The 24,165-nt window shown below is 45.6% G+C and overlaps 1 protein-coding gene across 2 annotated transcripts in view; it reads left to right on the forward strand.

Moving 5' to 3' along the window:
* The window catches only part of gbf1 (golgi brefeldin A resistant guanine nucleotide exchange factor 1), an 83,193-nt gene that overhangs the window by 49,568 nt on the left and 9,460 nt on the right, over positions 1 to 24,165 (forward strand). For both annotated transcript variants that reach the window (XM_080869561.1, XM_080869562.1), the window contains exons 5-32: positions 824 to 942; positions 1,022 to 1,130; positions 1,590 to 1,650; positions 5,036 to 5,090; positions 7,451 to 7,595; positions 7,699 to 7,925; positions 8,041 to 8,209; positions 8,337 to 8,548; positions 8,933 to 9,031; positions 9,122 to 9,316; positions 10,160 to 10,352; positions 10,494 to 10,631; positions 10,716 to 10,804; positions 10,875 to 11,077; positions 11,200 to 11,323; positions 13,596 to 13,721; positions 17,180 to 17,262; positions 17,616 to 17,852; positions 18,163 to 18,256; positions 19,677 to 19,853; positions 19,977 to 20,041; positions 20,313 to 20,436; positions 20,870 to 20,941; positions 21,057 to 21,151; positions 21,235 to 21,388; positions 22,983 to 23,208; positions 23,304 to 23,461; positions 23,652 to 23,901. In XM_080869561.1, coding sequence (XP_080725687.1) covers positions 824 to 942; positions 1,022 to 1,130; positions 1,590 to 1,650; positions 5,036 to 5,090; positions 7,451 to 7,595; positions 7,699 to 7,925; positions 8,041 to 8,209; positions 8,337 to 8,548; positions 8,933 to 9,031; positions 9,122 to 9,316; positions 10,160 to 10,352; positions 10,494 to 10,631; positions 10,716 to 10,804; positions 10,875 to 11,077; positions 11,200 to 11,323; positions 13,596 to 13,721; positions 17,180 to 17,262; positions 17,616 to 17,852; positions 18,163 to 18,256; positions 19,677 to 19,853; positions 19,977 to 20,041; positions 20,313 to 20,436; positions 20,870 to 20,941; positions 21,057 to 21,151; positions 21,235 to 21,388; positions 22,983 to 23,208; positions 23,304 to 23,461; positions 23,652 to 23,901 — 3,999 coding nt within the window. The remainder of the gene's footprint in view (positions 1 to 823; positions 943 to 1,021; positions 1,131 to 1,589; positions 1,651 to 5,035; positions 5,091 to 7,450; positions 7,596 to 7,698; positions 7,926 to 8,040; positions 8,210 to 8,336; positions 8,549 to 8,932; positions 9,032 to 9,121; positions 9,317 to 10,159; positions 10,353 to 10,493; positions 10,632 to 10,715; positions 10,805 to 10,874; positions 11,078 to 11,199; positions 11,324 to 13,595; positions 13,722 to 17,179; positions 17,263 to 17,615; positions 17,853 to 18,162; positions 18,257 to 19,676; positions 19,854 to 19,976; positions 20,042 to 20,312; positions 20,437 to 20,869; positions 20,942 to 21,056; positions 21,152 to 21,234; positions 21,389 to 22,982; positions 23,209 to 23,303; positions 23,462 to 23,651; positions 23,902 to 24,165) is intronic.

Consider the following 24,165-nt stretch of genomic DNA (forward strand, 5'->3'; position numbering starts at 1 on the left):
TCTCTCTCTGCGACTGTGTGTTTCCTGGGTGAGAGAGCGCCTTTTCGTTGTTGTTGTGCTAAGCTAACAGGCAGAATGCTACAAGCATAGCTCTAAAGAATGTAGCATCATGGGCAGTGTAGTTGTAAGTAAGCTATTAAGACTCGACTGTACACCGTGTTCCTGTTTTCCTCCGAAACAATAAGTTCCGTTGGAGCAGTCTTTCAACGCCTCTCTCTGTCTCTCGCAAGAAAAGTTGACCCACACAACAAAGTAAAGCTATTTTTCGGCTACGAGCCGACAGGGACCCCGCCGTATTAGTCAGAGGTCCCTTTACTACAGTTCGGAGTCGCGGACCTTCAGTAATAGTAATAAATCACACAGCAATAGTACATTCACGTTGTTGTAAAAAACATGATAATATATTAAGTAATCCAAAGTATTCAGAATACGTTACTGTCACTGAGTAACGTAACGGAATACGTTACAGAATACATTTTGGGGCATGTATTCTGTATTCTGTAATGGAATACCCAACACTGTCTGTGCTACATCATTTTATATGCTTGTGGTGTATGCCACATGTTCTGCAGCAGCAAAAATAATAGTTGATTATTAATGAAGGAAATCTCAAAACTGGCCGTCATACGTTTTGAGATGACTGAATCAAGTCTTCCTTTATTCAGCCAGCTGTGCGAAAGCTCAAGATGAAGACGATGTAGCATAAGTCCAGTCGAGCTGGACCTCATCAATGAACACGCGTCTGAGAGTCAGTCTCTCTTCGGCGCCCCTTCAGTGACGACAGTCTGACTCTGAGAACCTTCTGTTTGTTGTCTGTTGGCAGATGCTAGCCACGAGGCAGCAGCGGAGGCCATTGAGAACATGGCGGACGCCGTCACGCACGCTAGATTTGTAGGAACAGACCCGGCCAGTGATGAAGTTGTCCTTATGAAAATTCTACAGGTATGCCCCGTTTGTTTGGTCAGCGCTGTCACTGCCAACCACAGTATGCATGTTAGTACAGTTGTACCTGCTGCTTCAGGTCCTGAGGACTTTGTTGCTGACACCAGTGGGAGCCCACCTGACCAACGAGTCTGTTTGTGAGATCATGCAGTCCTGCTTCAGGATCTGCTTTGAGATGCGTCTGAGTGGTAAGTTTATTTGAAGCTAATTCAAGGAAGCATTGCATCCTTATTGGAAACAGTTTGATCAAGTTTTACTGGCACATTCCAGCAGCTCCTTCACAACACGGCTCCTGTGATGCAGTGTTTATCATTTAATGCCTGTGAAATGGTACTCAGACAGGCTGGGAGTGAAGAATAAAGCTGAAATAATAAGAATATTAAATCATTCTGACCCTGAGGACTCGACATTAGGTACAGTGTTTGTGTGAGATTAGCCTCACACTGATAACAGAAGACATTTTCACATCTTATTCATCTTATTGGACGACCTGTTCTTCGGCTGTACCGCCGTCTTCTGTGAGGTTCTAGTCCAGTCCTGTTATTTACATAAAAATATCAAATTCTGTCTTAAACTGTCTCCACCCAGAGGCGTCTCCTCTCTCACGCAGTTTTTGGTTCTCATGTCTCTAATGTCTGTGTGTGCAGAGCTCCTCAGGAAGACGGCTGAACATACACTGGTCGACATGGTGCAGCTGTTATTCTCCAGGTAAATAAATGACGGGGTTGTGTTGGTGGTTTGTTGCAGATGGCAAGTTGACAGTCTTTAATATAAATGAGGAAGGTTGTAAGACAAACACACTCGTTTTGGAACTTAAAATAAATGTCCATAGTAAGTTTGCCAGAGATACAGGTTAGCACCTCATGGCAGGATATTCAGAAGAGCCTGAAAAGTGGAGGCAGAGCTTTGTGAGCTGTGGGCTCACTGACAGGCTTTGTGTCCACATTAAATACATGATCACACGTTCAGTAAGATCTGTGAGAGAAATGCTTATTGTGTCTTAAATGTTTGTCTTTTGACCAGAACACTCACCACAAGCTGTTGTTACCTCAGTCTGTTTCTTCCAATGTAAGATTCTGTATATGAAGTTTGCCAAGTTTATTCTGATATTTGAACAGCGCTGCTCCCGACAAAGGGAAAACCAATCCTGCAGGGAGACCTACCTCGGCACTTGTGAAGCCAAAGGGCAGATTTGCTTCACCATATTTTCTAGTCTTTGGCTTAGAATGAAGTTGGTTTGGAAACATATTCAGCGATGCTTTGTGTTTCTGTGGGCGCCCATGCTAGCAGCGTCCAAGCGTTTTGTTTTTTTCCCCCCATTTTCATTCCGCTCCCCCCCTGCATTGGCTCTCCACCCCCCCACTTTGGGAAGGTCTGGTCTAATCAAACCGCCCTCTCACTCACTCACAGCACCATCGTCCACACCATGTGTTCAGGAGTGCCAGGCACATGTGGTCACAGACAAAGGGATGAGCCACTTGAGCTGCATGCTGTATGATCTGCATATAGATAAAGCTGCTCTCTGATTCAGCAGCAATGTTCCAGCCCCCATAAATATTAAGCACACACACATCACGCACTGAGTTAGCATTGCCAGCAACGCCACATAGAAGCAATCAGCAAAAGCATGTCTGCTGATGTGAGTGAAACCGACTGCAGCTGGATAACAAACAGAGCTTAAATTAAAGGTGTGATTTGCTTCACCTCCTCCCTGATGTTGTGCATTCTTAACTAAGACTATTTGACATGGGGTTTGTCACAAAGCACTAGCTTATCGTCCTTTCAGTGAAGTCCAGAATTCGTTTTTGCCGTTTGCTGCCAGTTCCTCCGAGCAGTCCAGTTGTTATTTGCTGCCTGGATTCTTGTTATCAAGTCCTCTTACAAGACTTGACTGTGTTAGCATAAATCTCACTAACAGACATTTCAGCACACGAGCAGGTGCAATGAAGGAGTCTGGACTTTTACTCTATTGTTCTCATCCTGCACTCTCGCACACACAGACACACATACGACTCGCAGCTCATTTCCTTCGTGTTCAGCCCCAGCCCCCCGCTTGTCCACAGACCCCAGATAATAGAGATGTGAGTCTGGGATGCCCTCCACCCTCACCCACCTCCATCAGAGAGTAATGAGCAGCAGCTCAGTCTTAGATTGGCTGCTGAACGTATTAAGCATGTTAATCTGTTGGACCCACAGATCATCCAATAATCGTGCTTACAGAACAACACTCTATTAACGCTGAGCTAATGTCAGGAGAAGGCTGCTGGCTCGCACAGTGTGTGCGTGCGTGCGTGCGTGCGTGCGTGCTTGGATGTTGATGAGCTCTAATCTCATCATTTTCTAGCGAAGCTTTAGCTTCACAGAAACCTGGTGACACACACTAACATACTCTGTGTGATGCCTTACGTTTGTGGCTTCACTGAATGTGCTGACACTCTTACAGTAATATTTCCTCTTAAGCAGCTTATGACAGGCTCTGTGTTTAGTGCTATATGTTTTTTCTTTTGGTTTTTTTTATTATTTATTATTGTACTTTTGTAGAGTTTTAATCAAAAAGTCGTTGTTAGTGTTTTGGCTTTTGGTTCAGGGCTAAAGGATGCACTAAATAACTTTAAAGCAGTGTCCGTGCAGGAGCCAGTTACCACCTCTGGGCCAGTATACAGCAGTTATTTAAAGCCTCTGCCTAAATAAACAGGGAGGCGTGAACTTTTGGTTTACACGCTAATAAAGGAATGGCACAGAATTACTGCTGTGACTTCAACAAATCAGTCACTGGATACATTTGCTGTAATGAGCTGTTAATTAGTCATCGATGATTTTGATAGTCGACGTAATCGTGGCAGCCTTATTCGACAGCCAACATCCAGACTGACGGCGAAACAACCAGTAGGTCAGCATTCCAATATTCGGAAGAAGCAACTGCTAACACAACTAGAGATTAACAATGTACCATATAAATGCTACGGCGAAGAGGAGCCAGGACATCAGGGGGGAGATGTCATCATCCTCACCCTCCAAGATTGGTCCAAGATCAAGGCGGTGTGGAGGGAAGCTGGGGAACTGTTAGAGCTGGAGAAAGGTGTGATGAAGAATACCTTACCTTGCATGCCTTAGGCCTTAGAAACTGCCAAGCAAAGCATGGCCTCGGCTTACTGCCTGAACAGGTACACCAGAGAAGGAAGTCATGAGAATAAACCAGCTGTTCTCCACTCAGCCATCCAAGGTGTGCTCTCAGTGGCAGAGTACATAATGCACAGGCACATGGCTCAGTACATGAATACGTCAGTACAAGAAAGTCTACAAATGCCTCGTAGATCCTGGAATTCCTAGAACACCACAACATCAACAGGACCCTGATGGCGAGCAACACTAGAGGCCTACTTCAAGCACACAACGCTATCAAGCGTGGGATGCGTCTGTCCTGTGCAAGCCTGAACCCTCTCAGTGAAACAGCAAAGATACTGGAGTGGCATTTGGACTGGAGACGTGTAATTGGATGATAACAAAGAGGGAAGGTAGTCAGAGCTCAGGCTATCATGTCTGTGTAGGGCCTCGGTCAGCCAGGTCATGATAATCGAAAGAGCTTGGGAGGAACAGTGACTGGACTTCTTTGAGTTTCTTGACGAGGTTTCATCTGAGAAGCTTCTTCAGTTCTAAGAGGAACTGGTGGAGAGATTGAAGCTGTTCTTTAAGAGAGCCATTGATCATCTGCCCAATCACATGAGCCAAGATGTGAAAACAGGTGTGGGTCAGTATCAGCCAAGGTTTTGGATGAACCCATTGGGAGACCTTGCCCCACCCTATCACGTGATTTATCGATATCAAATGACCCAAGACGTGAGTGGACATCAAGCCGTCTGGGACGGGACTTTAAACCTGGATTAGATGAGCTCCGTAGATTACAATAGAAATTGTCATGAAAATAAAGAAAACCCATTAAATGAGAATGTGTGTCCAGTCTTTTGACTGTTGGTGTGTTTGCTTCCATTTCTAATTCACTTACATCATCTAAGATGCACAGCGTGGGCGAGGTTGGTGATTTATGTCCTAGACTGTAGATGGGATGTTGTAACATGTTCATGTCTCTTTACAGACTCCCCCAGTTCAAAGAGGAGGCCAAGAGTTATGTTGGTGCTAACATGAAGAAGGTAACATGGCTGAGATTGTGAATGTGTGCTGCTTGCTGTCATCGTGCTTTCTCTTATTCTTTGTTAATCTTCCGTCTGAGTCTGTGTCCTCCCCCTGTGCTTGGATCCACTTTATTATTTGTAACTATTAGTTTTCTTTTCAAGTTTCCTGTACTTGGATGTGTCCCTGTTCTCCTTCCCACAGACCCTACCTGTCATACTGGACTCTGAGGATGTTATTTGTGCAGAGCAGCATAGAAACACAAGTCAGAGTGGGGTAGACAGGGTACTTAACTGGCAGGGTTAGCATGGCTTCTTGGTGGGAGTGCATGAGCGCATGAGCGTTAAACATCGGTGGTTTTAAGGATGTAGTTGAATCAAACATCAGCATCTCAACATTTCTGCAGTATCCACCAGTGAGCAGCACAGTGGTGCTGTGGTGTAGACTGCAATTACATGTTGTAGTTGCACTAAGTGATAACAAGAAGAGTTAACAGCTACACTCTGGCTTTATCTATCAGATGCTGCTCTTTTATTGCACTGTTAGAGATGACATTTGTGAGTCCTTTGTACTGTATATGCAAAAATAATTAGGTGAGTTTTCTCCTTGAGCCCCTGAGAGGTGTTCAAGCCGTGACTGTGGTGCTCTGTTCGCCTGCTGCTGACTGCTCCTGCAGCTTCTAATGGCAGTTTTTATCTGAAGCTCATTCTTACATTGCACCGGCTTTATGGGCAAAATCACTTTACAGCTTTAAATGTGTAAATCTTTTACATATTTAGTGTAATTAGAAGATCTATCACATGACTAAATATGAAGACGCTTTGAGCTTACAGGTAAATTCAATCCCTGCAAACATAAGTCAGATGCAGGTTAAAGTAAACGGCTTCATCCAGTCAGCTGTTCCCCACCTCTATGAAAGCCTGTTGTGGTTCAGTCTGGACTTTCTGTGGATGTCCCTGCCTCTGAAGCACTGACTGGTACAGCACTGTACACCACAACACAACAATGACCCTTGTTTGTCCTTTGAGCTGCTGGTTACGTGTCACGTCACATATGTGTATTCGATGCAGATTGGGGTGTTCCCAGAGTTTTAGCGCTTGTTGCTTCTTGCATGGTCTGCCTGTCCACTGACACATCTGTGCTGGCTGCTCTTGGTTACAGCCTACAGTGACTGTGCACTCTGATCCGGAGCACTGTTTGCACTCCTCCCATCGTGCATAGATGTGTATGCTCAGTTGTGTTATGTGTTGGTCCCACTTATCTGCTGATAATGTTATCCATCACTAATCACGGGCCTTGCCTGCTCCCCTTCTCTTCTGAGGCTTACAATATCTTGTGGAAAAACAAACGTGTGCAGGTAAGGAAGATTACTCTCAGTATTTAGGCTAGGGCAGTATATAGATTCTCTCCCAATAACCTTTGACTTACCCTCGCTACCTTAACCTCTTTTCCTTTACCTGTGACCTTGGCAAGATGGAGGCATGACATGACACAAACAGGAAGCAGGCCTGCAGATCCTGCTGGTCATTGTGTGACACATAGCAGTGTATGACTGTGTAATACTCACATCTGGATTATCACACTTTAAATGATTGAATTCATTTGGGCTACACAGCTGTTGGATTTCATTTGCCAATATGTGTCCCAGCTGTTAGCAGATAGCTTTTTTTTTTTGTATGTGTGTTTTTCTTTATTTAAAACAGACTTCCAACTATCCCAAGTGTTAAATAAATAAATAAATAGTTAGAGGATGAAAACCTTAGGGAATATTCTTCCAGCAGAAGTCTCTTCCTGTTCTTTTTTGACTCTTTCTCATAGTGGGGCAGGGCTATGCGATCTGCATACAGGGATCGTTTCATATTCTGTTCAGTGCAATCATTTTCATTGCTTTAGATGATGGTTTGTAATAGTGCGCCACAGGAGAATCAGCCAGACAAGTCAAGGAGCTCGTTTCTAAACTGTAGCATGAAAACAGCAGAAAACCGTGCTGTGCAAACTATGTGGCAAGTAGACGCCAACACAACAAAGCTGCACTAGCTAAGCGAGAGTAACGTGCGAGAGTATGGAGACAGTTTACCAACGAGACGTCGTCAAGTGCTCAGATAAACCTGAGACGTTAGAATGACCTTCTCCCCGCAGCCCGCCATGTCATAAAGAGTCACTAATACAATAACGAGCATATATACAAGCATATATAAATCTGGTTTCAAAGCACTCCACTCCAGGTACACAGCGCCGGCTGAAGACATGCCACACGAGTCCCGGTGCCTCTTGTGTATTACGAGTGTGTAAATGATCTGGATATAAAGAGAAGTGAAACATTGTCATTGCTCAGTGATGATGGACCAGCTGACTCACTGAACCACTGTGTTTCCTCCAGCTGAAGATGCGTGCCGGTGGCATGAGCGAGTCATCTAAATGGAAGAAACAGAAACGTTCTCCGCGGCCGCCTCGGCACATGGTCCGTAGTTCCTCCGGTCAGATGGAACCAAGCCAGCCCAGCACGCTCAACAACAACCTCTCGGGTAGGACGCGCTGTCGTAATAATGGACTCACAGCCGTCTGTAAGCAGAGCTTGGCTTTCAGGTCTTTGGTGGAGCGCTGTATGACTGGATCCTGTGTTCTCAGGTGGTGTCCCGTTCATGGAGGAGGGCTTGTCCAATCCCAGCCTTCCCGTCTCAGACAGCTCTGCCTCATCTATCTGCAGCCCAACAGCCACTGACAGCGGCCTGGACACCTGCTCAAAAACTACTTCCAGGGAAGACCTTTCTGACCTGGATCAGTGCAGCTCTGCATCAACCGCTGGTGCAGCCATTGCACTCACAGGGACTGAGTCTGGCTCTACAGATGCACAGGTGAACATGTTTCTAATGGCTCTTGTTTACATTTTCGGCTCCGTGAGAGACATTGTATTTCCTCGCTTCTCCCTGTCCTTCTCTAATCTCTTGTGCTGCGCCTCTTTCTGTCTAGTTTGAGGGCCAGCAGGCTGAACCAGCCCCGTCAGCCTCAGTGGAGTCCATCCCTGAGGTTCTGGAGGACAAAGACTCCATTACAGAGCAGTCAGACAGTGCCTCTGTCCATGATATGGATTACGTCAACCCCAGAGGCGTCCGCTTCACACAGTCCACGCAAAGAGATGGTAGGATCCAGCTGAATTTAGCAAGAAGGGCAGAAGATGATCTGAGAGTTCCACGTTTCTGTGATGTATAAAGACAGCTGTAGAGCGGTTCTCTCTAACCTCTTGTCCTTTTGCCTCTTGTCTGTAGGAGCATCCCTCATCCCGTATGGCCTGCCGTGTCTCAGAGAGCTGTTTCGTTTCCTGATTTCACTGACCAACCCTCATGACCGCCACAACACTGATGCTATGATGCACATGGGGCTGCAGCTGCTGACTGTAGCCCTGGAATCAGCACACATCCCTAACTACCAGTCCTTGTTAGTGCTGGTCAAAGACGAGCTCTGTCGACACCTGTTCCAGGTAAATTAAATGTAGATGATGTCATTGCTGACAGTGAGGAGCAGTCCTCGTCAAACCCGCGGTCTTATTTTGGTAACTCTGTGCTGATCGGAGTCTTTTTAGCGATTATTGGCTTTTTATTGAACTAAAGCATCTGGTCCAGGTTCCTTACTGAGACGGCTAAAAGTGTAGCACCATATATTTGTGTTTCACTGCTAATGACAGACATGACCGGAGTGTTTTTAGGTTATAAACCCAGAGATCTACTCTTAACCTTCTCGACTGATTTATCTGACCTCAGATGGACTGATTGGTTCTCTTTGTCGAGGCCTGAGTCCTCTGCAGGGCAAGTACGCTGGTGTAGTTATGAGGCCTTGCTGATGAAGTACCTCATCTGTGTTCCAGCTGCTGAGTGTGGACCGTATGAACCTGTATGCTTCATCCATACGGGTTTGCTTCTTGCTCTTTGAAAGCATGAGAGTGCACCTGAAGTTTCAGCTGGAGGTAGCTGTTCTCATTGATCCACACTCCTGTCATTCAGCTTTCATAGCGTTAGTCCCTGAGGACCTGATGGCCATGTCTCTGTTTGCTCAGATGTACCTGAAGAAGCTCATAGACATCATCACTTCAGAGAACATTAAGATGCCCTACGAGATGAAGGAGGTGGCTCTGGAGGCACTGGTCCAGTTATGGAGGATCCCCAGTTTTGTCACTGAGCTCTACATTAACTATGACTGTGACTTTTACTGCTCCAACCTCTTTGAAGACCTCACCAAGCTGCTGTCTAAGGTAACTCGCCCTGAAAGGCTTGCTAGTGATGAACAGGCCCTGATTACCTTTTTGTACTGAGAGCAGACTGCTGCAGTTGTTCTGTTTCCATGTATTTCAATGGCAAAATAATGGAAACCAGTTTTCTGTTAGAAGAGGTTTAGAGCGTCCTCCATTTCTTCTACTCCTGAGTGTTTTCTGCAGAGGACGTTTGGCTCTGTTTACACACTGGTCACCACTTGTAAAATATTAGTGTTTTAGGTGATAGGAACAACATACAGGTGATAACAGAAAGCAGATTTGCATTGATCTCCAAACCAGCCGTTTCACTGCACCACCGTCCTGTTCCCCATCGTCCACTGCACATGTCAGCTGTTTTGGTTGCCGTGCAACAGTGATGTTGAATCAATGTATAAACACAGTCTCGAAAACTTGGGCTGTGTAAAATGTAAATAAAAACAACATGCACTAATCACATAAACTCATGTTATTCACATGAGAACCATGTTTTGTGTGAGTCAGGACTGCAGAGAGCTGTCTCCCAGCAGGAGGAGGAGTCCTCCGGCCAGGCTCCTCAGCTTGCAGGCATTTAAAAGAAGAGAGGATGCTGCACAGTGGTACACATGTGGTCAAATAGTCCATCAACTTCAAAATGACCTCAGACGAAGCTGATCCAAGCGAAGCAGACAGAAACAAAAGATCAGTCAGAACAGAGCCAAACATGTCCAGTCGTAGGAACGATAATTATAACACTGTATTCACAGGTAGTATTATGTACCTGGACAATAGACCGTTTGCAGGCTAATATTCTGTAGATTATGATGTGAGTATTATGTGAAAGTGTTTTTTCTTCTGTGGCGATAGAACGCGTTTCCTGTGTCGGGGCAGCTGTACACCACCCACCTCCTGTCACTGGAGGCGCTGCTCACAGTGATCGACAGCATCGAAGCTCACTGCCAGGCCAGGGTGCTAAGCAGCATAGCTCAGCAAGACCAAGCAGAGACTGCGCTGGCAGACGGAGAGGGTGCAGCCAAAGCTGAAACAGACTCTGCAGCTGGTATAAGCACAGATAACTTCACACCTCATAGATGCAGCTTGGGTGTCATTTTACTGTCTTTTTCACCTTTGTCATGTGATTGAATAACACACACGTTGGACACGGACGGCTTCAGTAAAAACATTTCCCTTCTGTTTACAGATGTTAGTAGACTTGGCAGTACCAATGGTTTGAGTCCCTCGCAGCCTGAAAAAGCACCAGTGTATCCTCCAACCAGTGGACATCTAATGGCCGAGAAGATGAGGCTGGGCAGGCAGGATCAGGGAGACGGCGACCTTTGTGAGGCCTCCGTCTTCTTTAAAGTTTGTCTAAGCGCTGCGTGGAAACTGTTCAGCTGAGACTAACAGAAATTCTTTTCTCCAGCTGAGAAGAGAAGTCTGAAAAAGCCTCAGCGTTTCTTGTCCTGTTTACCTGATTCACACGAGCTAATGGAAATTAGAACAAAGAAAAAGGTATGTGGAATTCATTTAATGAGAGTAACGTAAAGAATAACATCTGCAGCGTTTCTTGCTGTGTGTCAAGCTGCTGATCACAGGCACGGAGCAGTTTAACCAGAAGCCCAAGAAAGGCATCCAGTTCCTCCAGGAGAAAGGCCTCCTCAGCAGCCCCATAGACAACAACCAGGTGGCCCAGTGGCTGAGAGAAAACCCCCGACTGGACAAGAAAATGATTGGCGAGTACGTCAGCGATCGGAAGAACCCAGAACTCCTGGACAGCTTTGTGAAGTAGGCTTAGCATCCTTTCATTTCAACGTGTGCTCTTCACAGGCAGAGCCGTGTGTGTTCAGGAACAATAACCAGTAATGCACCGTGTGAGCAAACAATAATCTGACTGGTTTCTTTTCCAGCACATTTACCTTCCAGGGGCTTCGTATTGACGAGGCCCTGCGGCTCTACCTGGAGGCCTTCAGATTACCTGGAGAGGCTCCTGTCATTCAGAGACTCCTGGAAACGTTCACAGACAACTGGCATGTAAGGGACACGTCCTACAATTCATCATTACTGCAGGACACAGCAGGATATCGGGCCACACGTGGTCTAGGCTGCGCTTGAGTCAGAGACTAAGTCATTTCACTCTTAGTTTGAATACTAAAGCTAAAAGAAGTCTGGACACCTGCAAAGGTCATAATAAGAGCGTGATCAGAGATGAAACAGACCTGAGAATGAGCATCAGCTGACTGCTGTAGCAGGATCAGGCACAACAGTAATAATGTGATGATCCCACTGAGGTTTAGATTCCTATCAACCTCTCACTTTAGGGCCAATAGGGGTTCAGGGGTTTGTGGATTGGGTGGTGATCTGAAGGTCAGCGCTTGTGTGGAGAAGGAGCCTGAGCCTAGGATACAGAGCCTGGTATACTGGTTTCCCCCAGTTTGGCGTCTGTATACTGGGACTTTTCCCAGTGGACGAGGGGGTTGCTTTCCTCCAGGTCAGGGAAGCAGGTACTGAGCGTCATTTGCACCGATGCACCACTTCAGGTCCCACAAATAAAAAAGCTTTAACAATGAGGCTGGAGACGTCATGTCGCCTGGGTGGTCCGCTGGACCTCACCCCTGGGTGGACGGGGTTCGCCCTGAGGTTCTCTGGATCTTGTAGGGCTGTCTTAGTTTTGCATGGAAGACTGGGACAGTGTCTCTGGTATGACTGGCCCTTTGCTGCAGGCACTCCCTAAGAGCTTGGTGCGCATTACCATTGGAGTCATTGCTCCTGGTGAAAGTTGGCCTGTGCTGCTCTTTGTCATCGGTTCTGTTCATAGCATTGATGGATACGATCTCTCGGCACAGCCAAGTCGTGGAGGGGCTCTGGCCTTAGTATCACATCTCTGCTGTTCACAGCTGATGTGGTTGTCTTGGCCTGATACGGCAGTAAACTGCAGGTAGTTGCAGTCAGTTAGGACAAGTGAAATGGAACAGTGACAGATTGTTGATCAGAGGTTGACGCCGTGTCTGCAGTGATGTGGACACTACACTGTTACGGTGAAAAGCCTGAAAACGAAGCTGTTGATTCTGTGGTCAGTGTATGTTCCTGCCCTCACATATGGCCACAGTGGAGACTGACTGAAAGAGTGAGATCTCAATTCAATTCAATTTTAGTTATATATATATATATATATATAATCACAACAAAAGTCGCCTCAAGGCGCTTCATAGGTATCATCCTCCTCTGTCATGTCTCGGCTCTCCCTTGGTTGTTCTGAAAGCGCCAGTGTAGAGTCACTCATCTGACTGGGATGCCCCCAGTTTGAGTGTTTTGGGCACATCTTGCCTCAGGATGTCTCTGCTTAGGCTGCTCCGCCTGATATCTGACCCACTATAAGTGGCAGAAAATGGACAGATGGATGCTGTGTAGTTTGATGTGTCCATCACAGCTTGTCTGAACAGTGTGCTTCAGTCACTGGAAGGACGGTGCATGTGTCTGAAAGCAGCTATGGAGGGAGTTCCTACAATGGTCTTCCAAGAACTGAGCTGTTAAGTGGCAGCACGGTGCTGCAGAAAGAGGAGGCAGCCTATGGAGCCTGTGCCAGCTGTCACAGGGCAAACGCAGGCATGCAGCCGAACAGCTCGCCAGTGGCATCAAACAAAAGACTGATAAATGTGCATATACTCTTTTATTCTATTGTTCTTTGGCTAATAATGTTACCACTGGGAAGACTTGGATTATGTAATTATCTAGTGTCCCCTAATAGACCCTAATAGTGCAGTGCATTTATAATTTAATGCTTTTACTCGTTCCAACATACCTGGAAACAAACTCGGTCACATTCACATGTTTCACAGTCTGGTCACAACCAAGCGTGTTCATCACAAGGTAACTCCACTTGTAAGAGGCGGCCCTCAGTATTGTGGTCAACCCTGCAGATTGTTTAGATTATAGCAGTGGGATGACATAAGTGTCAAGACAGAGTCACGTATAGAGTGTGACAGGCAAAGGACAAACTCCACAGGGGAAACATTTGACGCCTCAAAATAGCAGGAGGAGCCATGTGACCTGGAAACTATTCCTAGTAATGTCCCTTTTTTTTTTTTTTTTAGGCCAGCCGCACACAGGAGTAGGCTTTGAAAGAGAAGATGATTCATTCTAGGCAGTGACACTGTAAATGGGTTTTCCACTGTGTGGGGTCAGTGTGGTATCAGCTGAGAGGTGAATCTGGAGGTCAGAACACGGGGAGTAGTTGTAGTGTGCCATAGAGGCACAGCAGCCTCTGTTTGTTGTGTGATATCTGGTCCATGCTCTGTGTTTGTAGAAAGTCAACGGCTTTCCTTTCATGAGCAACGATGCTGGCTTCGCCCTGGCCTACGCTGTCATCATGTTGAACACTGACCAGCATAACCACAATGTCCGCAAGCAGAACATCCCCATGACCGTAGAGGTAAGTGATCACACACCTGTGTGCGGTTGTGAAGCATGAACTAGTCGTGCCAGTTTGTGTAAATGGACAGCAGTCATTCCCCCAACACTGGTCTGAAAGGATATGCCTCCGTAGCACCAAGAACGGAGCTTTGAAATAAGATAACACGTATAAGAAGCGTTTGAGATTTATTATTGTGCAAGCCCAAACATGGCAAATGTCACCGGACAACACCGCTGCAACAGGAGCGTCGAACAGGACATAAAAACAAAGAGCTCAGTAAGAAGCTTGAATCTAACATGATGGTTGTGTTGGAGTGTCACAGGGATGGTAGTTTGAACCTCATCAAACCAGACTCAACTGCCAAAATGTAACCAAGCAACAATGGTAACACTGGGATGAACTACCAATGTGATGGGAAGATATATTCATATGGTCTACTAATGATAATTACCTAACCTGAATGATTACAGCTATGCATCTGTTTACATTATATTGTCAAAATCCAGGTGTCCCAATCACTTCATGGCCACAGGTGCATGAAGTCGAGCCTCTAGCTGCTGGGTCATATTGATAGGATACCACCTGTGCAGCTGCAAACAGCTGCAAACTGCAGTCGGGAAATTTCCTCACTACTAAATAGTCCACAGTGAGCTGTTAATGCTATTATTATCAGAGAGGTAGGCCAGGTAGAATCACACCTGAGGCGTGTAGTGTGCAGACGGCTTTCTGCAGGATCAGTTACTACACACTGACAAACTTCATGTACTGCTGCACTCCAAGTGTGAGGCACAGCATCAGCTGCAGTGATGTGCACATCAGTATCCCATGAGTCAGTATGCCACCTCTGGACTCAGGAGCAGTGCACGCGCTCTCTGGAGGAATCAGCATTCACCGTCTTCTTACCCAGTGGACGAGTCCTAGCAGCAGGCAGGAGAACAGAACTATCTGACCAGGGCTAGTGGCTCAGGGTGTGGGGCTGATGTTCAGGCTCAGCTCCTTAGGTTCAGTGAACTTCATGTGTCAGCGTGCTGAGATATTTGGATCATCTCATGCTCCCAACCTTTTGAGAATAGTTCAGGTGTGGCCCCTTTCACGTCCAACCTGACTGTGCACCATAAAGACGTGAATAAACAAGTTTGGTGTGGAAGAAGTTTGACTGGTCCTGTAGTGGTCCTGTAGCCCAACACCAGTATGTGCCTCACATATGTGGGTCCTTCAGAAGAACTGAAGCTCTTACAGCTGCAGACATCATAGGAAACATTGATGGTTGAATTTATTTATTTAAAAGGGACAGTGCAGTTTAACACAGTTCAAGTGCAAGACATGACACTGATGTACCGCACACAGGTTTATAGCTGCTGCTGATTTTCAACAATTGTCCCTTGTTGGGCTCACAATCTAATAACAAAGATATTAAAGTCGTTGTTGTGGTTCTCATTCACCAGCCTGTTGTGCATGAGTAATAATGGCTGAATGAAGCGTAAAACGTCCGCCCTGTTTCCCACAGTAATCGAGTAAATACTCGGTGGTCAGCAGGGAGCTCGTTAACAGAGAAAAGTCCTGATGCTGAGTTACTTCTATGCAGTGTTTTAAAGCACAAACATGTTGAGTAGAGAGACTGTCCATGGAAACACTGTGAAGACTATTAAGGTTGTTTCAGTGATAAGAAATGAAAAGTCAAATGCATTAGCATGAGTCTGTTTCTTATACCTTCATTATCATTTCTTTAACAAAGTCAACATCCTGATTATCTACACACTATGTTTGATTATTGTAAAGTTTGCAGCTCTCTCTTAAATAACGATATACCGAGCTAAATGAAAATGGTGAGCTGTTGTACTTCACATGTCAGGGTTAGGTTAGGTTAGGTTGTTTCATTTAAAGTTCAGTGCACGAGTTAATAGAGACGTTTAAACTGAAGCTAGTTGCAAAGCTCGTTTGTTACAGCTGCTGTTACAGAGTATCCCTCCCGCGATACCACATCAGCACGAAAATAACACAACACTGTCACTGAAGCCTGCCATAAATGTTGTAAATATGATTATAATACTACTAATGATAATGATAATAATGTTGTTGTTGACCTGTGTATTCTAGCAGAATGCAGTCAGATGTTGGTGAGGCTGAGAGTAAAACCACAGCACTGGTTCTGACATGCATGTGTGAGAAACCCATAAACACAAACGAACCCATTCAGCAAAACAGCAAATTAAAGAGAAGTACATCAAAGAGTTTAGACCAGCGGTCCCAAACCCCCGGTCCACGGCCCAGTACCGGTCCGTTAGTCGTTTGGTACCGGGCCCTGAGAGTTGAGGCTCGGGTGTGAAATTTATGGTCTTCAGGGTTTTTATTGTTAACTGTTTCCCTGGGTCTTTCCCGTGTTGTAGTTGTGCGTCTTATTTTGAAAGAAATATTTACGCGATACCATAGCAGCCAGAGAGCATTAAGAGGGGAGGATGTTACTCTCAATAGGAGGACGCTGCTATTATTATATTTACAAAAGACCAGCGTTTTTGTCTCAGTCATGTCATTTTATTTTTGTTAAACATGACACATGTGGTGGTTTGACATTCCTCTAACAAAGCTGGTGTTTGCACTGGTGAAGCTGCTGGTTCAGAGCCCACAGCTGTAGTCAGTGGCTCCACACAGTCAGGGAGGGGGGTGGATGTCGGTGCTCTCTGCCTTTGGTTGACGGTGTCGAAGCCTAAACTGTGTGTGGCACTCACTGACGAACACACACTTGCTTTCTCTCTTCTTATGTTCACATAGTTAATAAAAGCTGGTCTGACCTCATCGTCTGTTGTTGTGTATTAAAATCATTTCTATGCGCTTTCAGCTGTAGTCTGGGGACAAACTCACCGAGCTCGGGGTCAGCCAGCACACAGACGTCCACACAATAGTTTGGACAGGGCCAATAAAAGTGGCGCCTGGCACTTCGCTTACTTAGGAGCTTGTTGCAGTATGTAACATTCATCACAGCATGTGTTGGCACCAGTTATTTTTGGAATGGGAAAACTATGGCTGTGTGCACATCAGATCGTGTTCCCCGACAATAACATGACACGAGTGCGGTTCAGCTGAGGGCGGTGGGATGGTAGGTATTGTGTCCATGAAACCCAGCGTGCTGTTTCCAGCAGCTGCTCCCAGACCAGCGCTGATACTGACCACTGTGCGTTTCAGATGGCATGTTCCTGATCCTTAGCAGGATCCTGTTTCTGCGTCTCTCTGTGGCATCGCTGTTTTCCTAATGATGCACCTAAAATATATTAAATGACACATGAGTGCGTGTCCAACCAAGGCCTTTTAACTGTTGGTGTGATGCTCTGAACAAAGCACTAGATGCCAAAGGATCACACATCGGTGCTCTCACCGACGTGTGAGTGGAAATAAAAGTCTACTGGTCACATGTTTGAATAGAGTTTGTAGAGTGAAACCAATGCTGCTAACTGCTAACACGATGTTTCACTTTAAAACAGCAATTCAAGAAAAATCTAAAGGGAGTCAACGGAAACAAAGACTTTGACCAGGACATGTTGGAGGATATCTACAATGCTATCAAGTAAGGCGCACAGCACAACTCCCCTGATGTGTTAGCATCTGCTATCAGCAGCCAGACCTGAGCCTCATCTCTGTGCTCATCCTGGTTCAGGATATCTTGTTAAAAATGCCCATCACGCTGCTTCATTCACCTCATTTAAAAGCAAAAGGCTGATTCTGTTCATCTGCATGTAGCGTTTAATGTTTCTCCTGCTGAAACGCCACATCCGGATGAACAGAATAAGGCTTCTGGGGTTTCCTTACCTGCATCAACACAGATCTAAAGAGCTTCCAGCTGTTTCCATATTGATGTGATTAAAGAAGGCGGGCAGCTGTCTGAGGCTCATGAATAGACTGATGTTCTTTCCTTTGCAGAAACGAGGAGATTGTGATGCCGGACGAGCAGACGGGTTTAGTGAAGGAGAATTATGTGTGGAGCGTCTTACTGCACCGCGGCGCCTCGTCCGAAGGCGTCTTTCTCCACCTGCCGCCCGGCAGCTACGACAATGACTTGTTCACCATGACATGGGGCCCCACTATCGCTGCACTCTCCTATGTCTTTGACAAGAGCCTCGATGATGTCATCATCCAGAAGGCCATCACTGGCTTCAGGTATACAGCACTCAGATGCACTCGGTGGTAAATGCTACGAGACGCTGCGAGTTGTAGTGCAGGCTGCCGGCTGGAAGCGGCCTTTAGATGTCCACATCCACGGGTTAGCCTGCAGGAGAAGCACGGTCCACCCACACACAAGTTACTGTTATTGACTGTGGACGGACAAATCGTGTGACTACTGTAGGAGAAAAAATGCACGTTTTAAAACAGGCGTAGTTTTGTCAGGCGTTCAGTTGAAGTAAAGAATGAAGTGTAAACACTTTGTGTTTGTCAGCTGTTAAAGTGTGCAATCGTCTGTGTTTGGCAGGAAATGTGCGATGATTGCAGCTCACTATGGCTTCAATGACGTGTTTGACAATTTGATCATCTCCCTCTGCAAGTTCACCACTCTGAGCAGCGAGGTGGGTCCACAGCTTAAATCGCTTCTGTTCACAGCCAAAGACACTGCCGTACCTTTGACACACAGTAAGTGCACATGTGACACTGCTTAGTCCAATCACGTGTTTTGGGGATCAGCTGATTAAAGAACACAGTTCCTGACTGTGTCCACTGTCACTGGTTAGTTTGGCGTTCTGGTTCACACAATCATCGTTTGGTGGTTTCTGAAGAAAAACTGACACCTCTGATACACACCCCACATTAAAACATGTGTACAAAATGTAGCATCTGCTAATGTATAAATACTGCTAACACATAAATAGTGCCGTGAACTGAACTGTGATTGTGAGAAAATGTACTGTTGTATCAGTTGTGCTCCACAGCAAACACTGAGCCGTGCCACACACAACTGTAGTGAGGATGAGTGAACGCAGCAGTTTAAACTTGTACAGACTAGGGCTGCCACAAACGATTATTTTGATAGTCGACTAGTCACCGATTATTTTTGCGATTAGTCGACTAATCAGATCATCATCCATTGGACGTACAGCGTACAGTGACTCATATATCATGTTTAACCTGACTAGCGAAAGACGGCGGTGGGTTTGAAATGATTTGCCGGGAGTCCGGTGCTCTCACCGCGCTAGTGACCTAGCCCCCGCCTAGCTATCGAGCTAGTGGGTAACAGACGTCTCCGAAAACGTCGGAGCGCTTTTGAAAATATGTGGTGTCCTGATAAACTGAGCCGATATTTGAGGTTTACACAGCTACATTCAAGCCTGAAAATATGTTAAACGTTTATTTTGTGACCCAGAAAGAATAATAAGAGTAAAGTTAAAACTAACTAGCTGCCGCCATTGTTGGAAACTGAGCTGGGCTGCGCTATGAATTCTGGGACACAGCTTCTTCTTCTTCGGGGTTTAACGGCAGCTGGCATCCTTGTACATGCAGTGCTGCCATCTTCTGTTTCAGTCCGTTATTACACTCTTAAATCCTGCTACTTATTCCTGCGTCCTTTGTGATCTTACAAAGCTTCAAACGATGTGTCGACTATTAAATCAGTCGTCGACGATTTTAATAGTCGACATAATCGTGACTAGTCGACTAATCGTGGCAGCCCTAGTACAGACACACGTTTGTTGTCACTAATGAATTGATCCAGATTTCATTCAATGTTCCTGCTGATGCACTGAGAGGATGTTTTCACACGTGGCTGGGTCAGTACCACTCCTCCACCTGTTGATGTCAGCAGAGAGTCCCCACTGTCAGCACCTTAAAACGACCTTTGTTTAAAAGAAGCCTTCCTCACAGCTCTCAGCTTCTTAAACATCTACAGAAACAACAGAGTTTGTGAATGATCTAATTGTGTTGTCCTGCATGTTGTTCAGTAACAGTAATGTATTCAGATGTGTAAATAGTGTTTGTGTGTCCCCCCACACACAGTCTGTGGAGAATCTTCCCACCGTGTTTGGCAGTAACAGTAAGGCCCAGACAGCCGCCAAGACGGTGTTCGACCTCGCTCATCGGCATGGCAACATCCTGAGGGAGGGCTGGAAGAACATCGTGGACTCGCTGCTGCAGCTGTTCAGAGCTGAACTGCTGCCCAAAGCCATGGTTGAGGTCGTTGTTCCGTCCTCGCTTTCTGATAGTACTGCATAGATCATCTGTGGCATCTACTGTTTGTTTGTCTTTTGTAAAGAGAGACATAAAGTTGTGCTAACACCTACCTGCCTGTGCCCTCAGGTGGAAGACTTTGTAGAGCCCAATGGGAAGATTTCTCTTCAGAGAGAGGAAACCCCTTCAAATCGGTACACACCAATCTCATCCTCCATCTTTTAGACCAATAAGTGTCACCACACAGTGACTTTTTCCCAAATACTGGTGAACTTTTTTTTTACCTGCTAGAACTGCTTTCAGCTGCTCCCATGCTCAGCGGTTAGCTCTGCATGTTTGTGAAATACCAGCTTCACGTTTAATTCCCCGTAGAACAGACCGGATCTTTAAAACCAGTACAAAGGCATGTGCTAGCTAAGAGGCCATGGAGTAAAAGGACATTTTCTCCTCATGTGTTACATTCAGTGGCGAGTCAGCAGTGCTAAGTGTTTTCAACTGGCTGACGCTTAGTGGAGCCGAGCAGTCAGGACTCAGAGGACCGTCCACAGAAAACCAGGAAGCCAAACAGGCTGCTGTCCACTGCATCAAGGTACTGGACTCACCGCAATCTCTGAACACAGTCCAAACACCAGCTGCCATCCTCAGCTTTATTTCAAATACAGTTCAAGTGAAGGCATATCGTAGCAACAATGACACAGAGCCAATGCTCCGAGTAATCAGACTACTTGTAGTTACAGTAATTGGTGCCTAATTAAAACCAGCCCCATGTTGCAGTGTCTGACTTTTATTCAGTTAAATGACGACAGCACCGGTGATTGTTTTGGTTTGTTATAATATGAACGTTACAGCCGTGATATTTAACAAACTGGATTTAAAGCTGTGAAAATGGGAACAACGTTAGCCTGCTTCATAGTTTATTTTTACACATTTGGCCTTATTGAGCTGTGCACTTTGACCAACACTGTTCGGACAGCTGACACTGTATCAGATCACCATCAGTAGGTTTGCTGTTTGTCTTCCAGCAATGTGACCCAGAAAAGCTGATCACCGAGAGCAAGTTCCTGAAGCTGGAGTCTCTACAAGAGCTCATGAAGGTTATTGTTGTTCAGCACATACTTTAACAGTCTAAGTGTTAGCTTAGTGTTTCCCTTACCATTCACCTCATGGTTCAACATAAGCACACTAAATGACCTGGATTCTCCTGTCAAGGCTCTGATATCAGTCACCCCAGATGAAGAGACGTATGATGAAGAGGATGCTGCCTTCTGCCTGGAGATGCTGCTGCGCATTGTTCTTGAGAACCGGTGGGAATGACTCTTGTGACATCGTTTGTGTTGTCAGTGATTTTGAGCACAATAACGAGCTGTTTCTCTGCGTTTGTGAGCAGAGACCGTGTGTCCTGTGTGTGGCAGACGGTGCGCGACCACCTTTGCCAGCTCTGCGTTCATGCTAATGAGAGCTGCTTCCTGGTGGAACGAGCTGTGGTGGGACTCCTTCGACTTGCAATTCGCCTGCTACGACGAGAAGACATCAGCTCGCAGGTATACAAAGATGCTTCCTGACCCCGGCACACAGATGTGGTCTTGCAGACTCGGATCATCATCAAGTTAGCAGACAGTCTCAGTTTTAGGGCAGCTTAAACCCAGGTAGCTGGATGCTGTTGGTGCAAAGCCACCTGTGCTGGTGGTCTCTTTGACCAGCACGATGACCGTGCTCTCTGATGCGTCCATCAGAGTATGAACATGTGTGAGTGTCAGAAAGCACTGAAAAGCATAGAAGAACGTGCTGGTGTGAATGTGGCATGTTGGACATGGATACAGATTAGCATGTCATTTTAAAATACCTGTGTTGTTCTATTTTGAATATTGTTGTTCTTTAAAAAGACAAAGTATTTATCCACCACAACACAATCTTTCGAGTATTTGTTACTCGATGCGTTGAGTCAAACGGCAGATTAGTGAGAATTTCAGAAGGATGCAAAGAAAGCAGGAAGAGTAAATCATTTAGATCCAGCAAGCACTTTGGGCCAAGTGCATGTTAGATCTAAAGGTTTGTTTCCTGTTTCTGCATAATGTTGTTGAGTTTACTATTTCGTTAGAATTTACCAATAAAATAAGACTGGAAATGTCTGATGTGCTTAAACCAGGGTCGGCAACCTTTCTGATGATGAGTGCCTCTAAAATTCCCTCAGAGGTCAGTGTGCAATATGACTGCATTAGCAATGAATTTAATAACGCTCTATATGAACAGTTACTCACTATATAGATCAACTTCATAGGATTATATTTGTTTGCAGATGTTGGCAGCTGTCAGCGAATAGTTATCAGCTATTTAGAAACAAAAAAAGACTTTTTATCCATAACAGCAAATGAACTGTACAACAGAAAATACAATTTAATTTAAATTTAATTTAACTCCCACCGTAAGGGTGTGTTTTAACTGATGAAACTGTGTGGTACTCAGGCTCGGACGCCTGATTGCTGCCTTTGTCGCATAAGCTAACACCAGTACAGTAACCGTGCCTTTACAAAACTGAAAGACACAAAATAAAACAACATCAACAAAGCAACCCTATTAGTGACAGTACAGTTTGGTAATAGTCATATTTGTAGCTTTAACACGTTATTTATCAACAACTCACCAGCTCGGCTTCATCAGTCATAACAGCAATATCAATGAAAAGAAGATCCGGCAGGTAGGAACTATGGCTGTTAACACGTACCATCCCAGACTGACATAAATCACTCCGTCTTAAATACATTTGTCATTTAAAGCAAATATGGGTCTGGCTGATAACAACAAAATAAACTGACATGCTAGAAATATGGGAAAAACCACACACTCCCCTTCCCTCATCCACCTGCTGGCCTCTGTTGGAGCTCCGCCACCACCAAACCACTGAGTTATTTTTACACATCGGCCAGCATCGGGACAATCCACCACCTTTCATTGTTTATACCGTTACAAAAAAAAAATAAAAAAATCATCGGCCCATTAAAAATGGATGAAAAATGGCCGATGGCCAGTCCAGCTATGGTCGTGCCATCAGTTAACCGTTCGTGCCCAGGGTTGCCGACCCCTGACTTAAACGATTTGAACAGATTACCACAGTGCTCTCTCGCTGTGCGCCCACAGGTTCTTCTCTCCCTCCGCCTCTTGCTGATGATGAAGCCCCATGTCCTCTCCCGGGTCAGCAGGGAGGTGGCTTATGGCCTTCATGAGCTGCTGAAGACTAATGCAGCCAATATCCACTGTACAGATGACTGGTACACGCTCTTTTCACTGCTGGAGTGCATCGGAGCTGGAGTGAAACCTCCTGTCGCCTTCCAGCTTACCTCGGCCACAGCTGACACTGACACAGGTTCAGCTGAACAAGCGTCTAAGAGCAAATAGAAATACATAAAAACATCATGTTAGGAGTTTACATGAACATGTCTTTGTTGGCATTTACTGCAGGTGCCCAGTCAGACAGTGAGCTGTCGTCTCATCATCCCAGTGAAGTGAGCTTAGACCGAGGCTACACATCGGACTCGGAGGTCTACACTGAGCACAGCAAGACCAGGATCCCACGCTCGGCCACTGATGTGGATGTAGCCAGCAGTGGATGGCTCGTGGTTAGCACATACACTCACACTCACACCTGCTTCATGAGTAACAGTATGTTGCATATGACACTGAAACTGTAACAGTATCATATATAAAGCCAAGGACATGTTTCTTTTCCTGATTTTATTTGAAAGCTTAATTTATGGAAAGAACATGGGATGCTTGTTTTATTTCAGATGTTTCTTTACCCCCACACAGGTTGGGAAAGATGACTTTGAGATAAGTAAGACCCCCACAGTCGGGTCAAAGGCTCAGCTGAATCACCCACTGGTCAACCAGTACAGTCTGACACTGGGTCAGGACCTTGGCCAGCACGACACAAAGTCTCTCATCAAGTGTGTGGAGACGCTTTCTTTCATCGTTCGAGACGCCGCCCACGTCACGCCTGACAACTTTGAGCTGTGTGTCAGAGCGATACGAGTGTTTGTGGAGGCCAGCCTCAATGGAGGTGAGACACTAACGTCTGGTTGGTTTTATCAGAAGAACTATTAAACTTTGTTCACTTAGTACTAAACACACTGAGTTAAATATAGCAGGTCAGTACTGAACACATCACCAGTTTATTTCTAAAGGTGTGACTGGCATGAAAGTCTCACCAGATGTTGATAACAACACATTCAGTCCACTCATGCAAACACATCAAACCACAGATGTCCATAAATGAAGTTATGATTTAATATTGGAACACGTTCATGAGTCCTCTTCACACGCT

This window comes from Rhamphochromis sp. 'chilingali' (genome assembly GCF_963969265.1).
Source record: "Rhamphochromis sp. 'chilingali' genome assembly, chromosome: 20".
NCBI lineage: Eukaryota > Metazoa > Chordata > Actinopteri > Cichliformes > Cichlidae > Rhamphochromis > Rhamphochromis sp. 'chilingali'.